Source organism: Mytilus edulis, chromosome 10 (assembly GCF_963676685.1).
Source record: "Mytilus edulis chromosome 10, xbMytEdul2.2, whole genome shotgun sequence".
NCBI lineage: Eukaryota > Metazoa > Mollusca > Bivalvia > Mytilida > Mytilidae > Mytilus > Mytilus edulis.
This window is the reverse complement of record NC_092353.1, coordinates 39,778,378-39,787,207: the sequence shown is the minus strand read 5'-3', so window position 1 is coordinate 39,787,207 and position 8,830 is coordinate 39,778,378. Positions and strand designations below refer to the sequence as shown.

The 8,830-nt window shown below is 32.5% G+C and overlaps 1 protein-coding gene across 1 annotated transcript; it reads left to right on the top strand.

The window, feature by feature from the left end:
• The first annotated feature begins 330 nt into the window (after positions 1-330).
• LOC139491148 (uncharacterized) lies at positions 331-7,312 on the top strand. The gene is made up of 3 exons (XM_071278565.1): positions 331-773; positions 3,522-4,665; positions 6,874-7,312. Exons 2-3 carry the CDS (start codon positions 3,600-3,602, stop codon positions 7,077-7,079), a joined length of 1,272 nt encoding a protein of 423 aa, XP_071134666.1. The 5' UTR covers positions 331-773; positions 3,522-3,599; the 3' UTR covers positions 7,080-7,312.
• Positions 7,313-8,830: the final 1,518 nt, after the last annotated feature.

Sequence of the window (8,830 nt, the reverse complement as noted above, 5' to 3'; positions counted from 1 at the left end):
CTTTAAATCTTGAACCAAAATTAGTATATGTCTACTTTTAGGATTAAACAATATCATGTCATATTAAATAGGGTCTAGATGGGGTTTACATAATAGAAAATTATGGGTAAAAGGTGCAGAATAAATTATTCAAATATCCTAAATAGAGGGGAAAAAAGAAAAAGAATAGAAAATAATCTGGCAATAATATAAAAAAGTTCTTAATGGACAAATGAATATAGAAAAGATGAAAAAAGGTCTGAAAATCAAAGACAAAAGAATTGAGGGAATCCCCATCCGGACCCTCATTATGATTAACTAACATTATATTGAGTATTTTGAATGACTTTTAAAAACATAAGATTTTTAACCGATTACGTATTTTCAAAATGATTTTCAAATCATTGAATAGATAATTTGGGATTAAACTACATGTTTTATTTACAATGACGAACTCTATTGTTTGAAAGCAGGGACGTGAAGATTTCGATCTAAGTGAAAAGCTTTGTTCAAGCATTGCTAAACTTTCATTTAGAAACTTTAAATGAATTTTGAAACGTAATGCATGTGGGTCTTCGACTTTTAATAACTAGTTTGTCAAAGGAAGAAAAAACATACGTTAATGCATGAGAGATATAACTGTGAATTATTTAATACTCAACACATTGGTAGGAACATTATGTAGGCATTACACAAGTCCATAATATAGCATTCAATATAAGGCTTCGAAGGATTAATATATTGAGGAAAAGAAATGAGAACTGTTGGAAAACATGTCATAATACAATTATAAGGTTAGTGTGTATCGTTCTTGTGAATTTAAGACATAGTTTTATTTCTTTTAACAATTTTTTTCGTAAACAGCATATCCAATTTAATCCGAAAGACCTATTAGGTAATTTCCGATCGTATAAACTGAGTATCTAAGCATACAAATGGTCCGGAGATGGCATATTGCAAGGATCAATTTCTGTCCCAATCCAATATACCACAATTTACTAGTTTTCAAGATGTATTCGTTATTTAAACATCATCTGGGATCCATCTATTAGCTCAACTTACATAACGGCCAAGTGTTCCTTTCTCATTTCTTAGCGTACGTTGTCCGTTAACTTTCACATTTGTAGTGTTCTCATTTGAAACTAAAAGGCTAAATGGAACCGAAGTTTGCCTCGATTAGCCGTGGTTTAAAAGAATTTGCCCGATAATGCCAATGCCAATCAATATGGCCGCCATAGCTAGAAATCGAAATTAGGAGAAAATGCAAGTACTGTCTATAATTTTTAAAACCCGAAACAATATGATTGAGAAAATCCGTTTAAGGCAAAAATATTTGAAATATCAGATTTTACCTACTGTTTCAGATGTTCTTAGATATTCTTTTAGATCATAATATATAAATCTTTGAAAGAAACAAAAATGATCATCAAGACAAGATCATCAAAGCAGTTAATATGGACGAATCGTTAGTCATCTCCTTGTAGGACTTATTTTTCATAAATGAAGATTTTTACCATTTGTGCATGTGTGTGTTTCTGTTAACTTGAAAACTGTAATAGACAGCTCGAAACTTAACACAGCAAAATTAACCAACAATGCGAAAACTGCAAATGAGTAACGAGGAAGAAATGGCAGTCAACTACTAATAGGACTTTTTTAGGAGTAATTGCTAAAAATGACAAAGTTTATAGTTCGTTTCGTTTTTTATTGTTTTGATTTGGGTGTTATTGTGTTTTGAGCAAAAATGATACATGGAGCGAAACTGTGAACATGAAAAATAATCAAGATTACAAAATTGTCAAATATCTTGCATACATATTGCAGTTTTCGGTCGTTAGAAAGCAGAGCGTGTCTGCATTCAAGAGACCTCGAGTATGAAACTTATGTTGCCAGAAATTAAACGTAGTATACGTTATGGAACCAATAATATTAAATATTTTTTTAAACTATTATGATAGAAAAAAAAAGTAAATAGAAATTTTTAATTAAACTTTCTTACATAAGATAAGCTATTAACGAGAATCCATTTAATAATGATATACTTTATATTTAACTTAACTGCAGGGTTTGTTACTCTTGCAGTGTGAACATAGTAGAATGTGTCCCCGTGCCTATACGTGTAGTGTATGCCCTTATATTTTTACAGTAAGGTTTTTGTTTGCCTGTAACATAAATTAGGCAGCTAGTTTTCTCGTTTGAATTGTTTTACGTTTGCTATTTCGGTGCCTTTTGTAGCTGACAATGCGGCATGGGCTTTTCTCCATGTCGAAGACCGTATAATGACCTATACTAGTAGTTATTAATTTATGTTTCATTTGGTCTCTTGTATGAGAGTTTTCTAATTGAAAATCAAAACATATCTTCTTTTATATATTATGATATAACATGAACATATACCTTTTGATTTCATGATATTTTTATTATTTTTGGATTAAATGCATTAGTTGCGAGTCATTGATTTACGACTAATTAAAAACTAACAATAAATATAGTATAATAATAATAAGTTATGTTGTTAGTTAAAGTGACACGTATTGATTAACAGTGGAACAATAGGTTCATAAGGGATGACCTTTGTGCTTTTTTATGAATAAAAGGAGATAAGGCGTCAATTATTTAGTTTATATTGTAATCATACAAAGCAGTCAAATTACGACTACATGTATTTATAAGTTGATTGACTTTTTAATAGAATATGTGTTGCATTTCCTATTTTGTGAACCGAAAATTTCAAAAAATAAGACTTATAACATAATTTCAAAGATAAAATGAATAATTATGTGATACTGATCCAGTGTGTCCAGAATAAACATCCCTTGGTCACTCATTCTTGTAGTAAGATAGATTAAAATTAGAAGTAGATAGAATGTCTTCCGTAGACGGGTGTTCGTTCTATTCGTCTTCTTAATGAAAAGGCTGACAGAACAATAGTCAAACATTCAATGGCATCATAGTGATCTTAGTATATAAAGCTCAGGTCAGCACCAAAAATTCATATATTTTTTTCAAACATATTTGTTAACGCAGTATACGTTTAACTCTATCATTTTAGTAACGAGGCTTCTATCCACTCATCTTTGCTAGCCAAGGGTTACGATCCACTTCCCTCCTCTCTACTGGATCTTCGCTAGTCAAGTGAAGATGCTATCCACTACAAAAATAATATTCTAGTCGGAAAGATTGATATCTAATGAGTTTGTTTCCAATTAGAATTCAGCCCAGTGAATCAATCAAAACATAGAGAAAACTGTGTATTTCTAATAAATGCAGTTAAGGTAAATAATTAAATCGAAAAAATTCACCCCCTGAAATTTTACTGAAAGATTAAACTTTATCTGAAGATTTTAATGCGATAATAAATTTTCGCCTTTCCATCATATCAATTTTCCTTAACCACAATTAAGTAATCTTAAAATCTTATTTGTCATGTGACATGTCAAACATGATTGTCCTGCTTTAAAATTAATATTTTATATAGCACCTTGTAAGAATCACGTCAATATTTGTAAACATTTCTTGATTGTTTATTTTCTTTTTATTAGGGGATTGTTTGATCAGAACGTATTGTTGTAGTAATCCGATTTAAGATGGACATGTATTGACTCCATACAAAGTAATCAATGACCGCCATTGCTTCACAAAAAGCTTACCTGTATGAAACGAGAGGCAGTGCAAAGGGTAGGCAGAGGCACAGTTTGGACTATAAACTTGAAGGTCGTCATGCTACGCTCGCCTGTCGGGATTCTACATCGCTCAAAGGAAAATTTTCATTAAGCATAGGAAGAAAAGTGGATTTGTCTAAAGAAATGGAAGAGAAAGAAAAAAGACAAGATGATCGTAGCGATGCTGATCCAGTGATTTTACCGAAATGTAGGGAAGAAACATCGACGGATCTAATGGAAAAGTGCGAATCATCGGGTGAAGAATCGGCATATCAACTCAAGCGTGAAAATACAGATGACGTACCATTGACTGAAGAGCTTCTTAGTAATGATACAAATCAGCATCCAACTATATGTTCAGAATGTGCTAAATTAAGTCTGTATCGAAAATTTAGACGGTTTAAAAATGCAGTAACAAATGACAATAAAGAACTGAATACTTGTGTAATTTGTGAAAAAAAGAAACTTTTAAATAGGAAATCTGTGAAAGATGAAAAAACTTTGCTGATGTCAATTATATATCCACATGATTTTTATGATCGATATCAGAGTGTAAGACGAAATGTCCAAACACCATCTGATGACGTTGAAAGAAAACGAGAACGCAAAAGGAAAACAATCCATCAGAAAACTATAGTGCCGAAACAAAGTATAACACTTCCGGATACCGTAAATGAAGGGGATAAAGTCCTTCTTAAGCCTCATGTTGTGAAATTCAAAGAAAAAGAGAAACAAAGGAGGGAAAGCAATATAAATGTCGTAAATCATGAGTTCGAAATTGATAACAGAATTGTACCTAGTAACATTTTACCGCCATTAAAAGTGACAACACCAATGCCTACGAAACCTAAGCATATGCGATGTATACCTCAGACGAAAGCTTACTTTTTCGCGTCAATGACCTCTGATAATATCTCAAGAGAACATAAGTGTTCTTGGTTTGATCAAAAGAAATCATTTAGAGGCTTTATGCTGTCAAGGAGTGAAAAATTCGAAAGACCTAAACTAGCAGACGTGAGACACTGTAAGTATATCTCAGTAAATTTATAGACATGCAAAAAATGTTTCTGGTAACATCTTCTCAGGTACGTTTTTACACAGTCATTGCTTTTTAATATAGCTGTTTGAAACTAGAACACGTTGGAAGGATGTAAAAACACATATATGACTTAAAAAACCAAACACAAAACAAAACAAATCAAAAACTTACAACATCGACACAGGATGAAAAAAAAATGATACACACGACACGTAAATTAAAATCAGTGTACGACCACAAAGTGATCGAAGGAACATTAAATTTTATTCAATCAGTTTGCTTAAGAGGTTCGCTTTTTAATCGAGGAAATTTATAAGTGGTCAATGTTGACCTAAAAAATGCAGTTTACATACTAGTATACAAAAATAATTATAAAATCAATAAATAGTAATATTTGCTCGGTGTTAGTTATTGATTCGGACATAGAATTATCCTCATAAACAGTCTTTTGTGTCTCTGTTGTGTTGTTTTCCACTCTCTTTTTTAACGTATTTTCTCCGTTGGTAAATTTCATAATAATGGCGTTGTCCGTCGGTCTTTAGACTAATGTTTTTGATTGACCCTTTCCTTTACATCCTCTTTTCGTTTGTTTTTTATCTAAGCAGAAATCAATTCTGTCAGTCTTATGTTCCATAACTCTGCTTTTACAATACCGAGGTAAATCAATTTTACCAAATGATGTTGCCAATAAAAATCAACACTAGAAAACATGTCCTATTGTTATAATATATAGATATAAGAAGATGTGGTATTAGTGCCAATGAGACAACTCTCCATCCATGTCACAATTTATAAAAGTAAACCAGTATAGGTCAAAGTACAGTCTTAAACACGGAGCCTTGGCTCACATCGAATATCAAGCTATTTATTAAAGGTACCAATGAAGCAAATATTTAAATAAGATGAGGTATGGTTGCCAATGAGACAACTGTCACACAGAGATCAACTCGTATAGAGGCTCTATACGAGTCTGAAGTTAACAACTATATAGACCACCGTACTGACTTCAACAAAGAACAAATCCCATACAACTTAGTTTTCAGTTGTAAAAATGATATAGAATAACTCTCCTTCTGTCCTGTTAGATGAAGGTACGGAATCGTCCGAGTTGTGACCAATGCAATAGGTTAAGACGTTTAACTTATTTTGGATATATTTTATCTTTTATCATTCTTTGTTACGGCATATTAATAATTGTTTTAAACATTAAGTGCGATTTTCCTGTTTCTTAAAGAAGAAAAAAAAGTCATATAGCTCAATTGTAAGCTTTTCCGTGTTCTTTTGACTTTTTCACAAATCGAGATTTATAGGGGTAAAGTTGTTTGGTCTATTTTGTTTAAAGATAATTATTTATAGTGGATTCGGAAACAAGAAATTGCATCTTATATTAATCCCTTTACACTTTGCGGGTCCTAGTGCTGCCTTCTAACGGCATAATCATTAGCCTGCTCTTTTTCGAAATCTACAAGGGCGTCTTTTACGTGCAAGAGATATGGCTCTCTCTTAACACGTGTCAGCCAATCATCGTTTTCCTCCGACGGACTATCCTCGTTTCTCAAGAATATACTCGCAAATGGTGTCAAGGGAGAGCCAAAAATTCAGTCCCTGAAATTTTCTTCCCGGAACGGGGATCAAACCAGGGACCCTTGTGTTAGTAGTCCTATGCGCTTACCACTACACCACGGCTCTCCATATAAAATCAAAAAAGCCCAATTACTTGTCCATGGACCTTTTCTCTGGCTTTCTTTATAAAGTAATTGTTCCCATTTACAGATGTTTGAGTCTCTTAAATCTATTCACCCTTGTCCTGACTCAGGACAGTCGACTGTATTGTGACGTATTGTGTGTACGTTTTATTGTAAAACACGGTATGTTGACATCTATAGAGCACAGGCACTTGTCTCAGAATTGTTTTCCTATATACCTTAATAACACTATTAAGGTATATAGGAAATTATTTTCTGAAACAAGTGCCTGGGCTATAGAGTTTTAATTTAGCTGGATGTCCGGTTTTGCGTTACATTTACTTGATATCTATCAATTGATGCCAATTTTCACCACACACAGAAAACTTTAAATCAAACTATATCCAAAGAGTGATATATGTATACCGTTAAGATACATTTGATATAGATATTGTTTTTATCAGTTTGCTACCGACATATCTTAAATGAAATGTCTTATCTGTTTTAGCTTTGTTCAACGTTGGGAGCTTAGGATTGACAATTGGCATTCCAGAATACAACGACAAACTAGGAAACAGACAAACAACCACGAACAATTACCTCTCTCGAACATGTACATCCCTAACAAATCTAAATAGACCTCATAGTTTACATGCGCCTACGAAGAATAAAGTCCGGCCTCCTGGGTCAGTCGGACATAGAAGTATGCCATGACAGTTTTGTTGACTTGCCTTTTATGATAGAATGACAGTTTTCGGAAATGATAGAAATGAACCAAATTTTATTCTAATATTATGTAAAAATGTTGCCATAGACAAAGATTATTTTCTTGTCAAAACGAAATGTTTGAAAACCTATTTGATATTGGTAGGAACACCCATATCGTATAGCGTAATTAACAGTTAAATGTTCATTTATTGTTTAATATTAAATTTAATTGTTTCTCATTATTTATTTGTCAACATGTTATGTATATTCTAAATATGTGACAATAGTATAACCTATAATGAAATGGTTCACTTCACAATTTACACACACATACTTCGTCTGAAAAACTCGAATGCTATATGTACATCGTTAAGGAAGAGACTTGCTGTAATTTCCTCTGTGAGCTGTTTCTGTGTCATCGTGACAACACCACCTTGTTGTGCTTCTAAGAACCCCCCTTCTAAACTAACATATAAATCGTCTGATGAAGTTTTTGTTCTTCACTCAGCGGGAATTGAAAACGTGTTTCGTAACAGTCATACAAATGTATTACAAAATATTAGAGATTTTTTTTTAACACCACAGTACACAATAAGAAAGATTTCAAGTGAAACGAAATTTTAACTATTGATTTTCTTATCTTTAACCATTAACTGAAACAAGTTAACCCCACCATTCAATAAGGTGTTAATTTCAGTGTTGAATATATGAAAGAGTTGCAATAATTTCTATTTATTATTTATATGTTATACAATACTTAGTAATGTTTTATGTAATTTTAATGACTCGACTGCTTAGCTTTATCTATCTCATTCGTTTTTCTTTCATTGATTCATTTGAATAGAACAATCATTTATGGATAAATCCTCCCTAATAATCGAACACAGCGTTTTTTTATAAATATTTTTTAATATGATATATTATTCTTTTATTTTGTTATGAAATTATTCAGTTGTTATTTTCAAAATTTTGTACGTGGTCAGTGTGAACGAACTACTACAGGAGAATAAGCAAGCTTCGCCTCGGGCTTTAAATATTCTAGTAGTCTACAACAAATTAGGGGTGACCATTTGAATGTATACGCCAGGAGGAAGATTTAAAAAAAAAAGGATAACTTGGAAAATGAATAATTATGCACGAGACAGGATGAAAATGTATTCTGCAACACAGACTGCAGGACAAACATGGTAAGCAAAATATAGATAAAAGATAAAATAAACCATTCCAGGAAAAAACATCCGCCCATTTTAAATGGTCTTCCCCTTTGTAAAATATTGTACATATGTTAGACTCAGATCGACGTCCGGTCTCTAATCGACGTCTGTTCCTCAAATCGACGTCCAAATCTGACGTCACATTCTCAAGTCGACGTCCAATGTGCAGCATGTATTGCCAAAACGACGTCCGATTTATAATATTTTGATATGAGCGTCACTGATGAGTCTTATGTAGACGAAACGCGCGTCTGGCGTACTAAATTATAATCCTGGTACCTTCGATAACTATTGTTGTCTTCTTGATTTCCAATATCAATGAATAATAAAATAATAAATTGCTGCACTTACACTTATACATGCATATTGATAAATGGCATGTGAGTATACGTATATAGATTATAGGATCCCAACGACAAAGAAAACAAAACGACATTTATATTGGCCATGGGCAACACTCAGTTTTCAACAATGGACAAAATAAAGGAGAAAATGCCAACTGTTTTTAGGGTATTATAATTTGAACTCTGTAAGCTATACTAG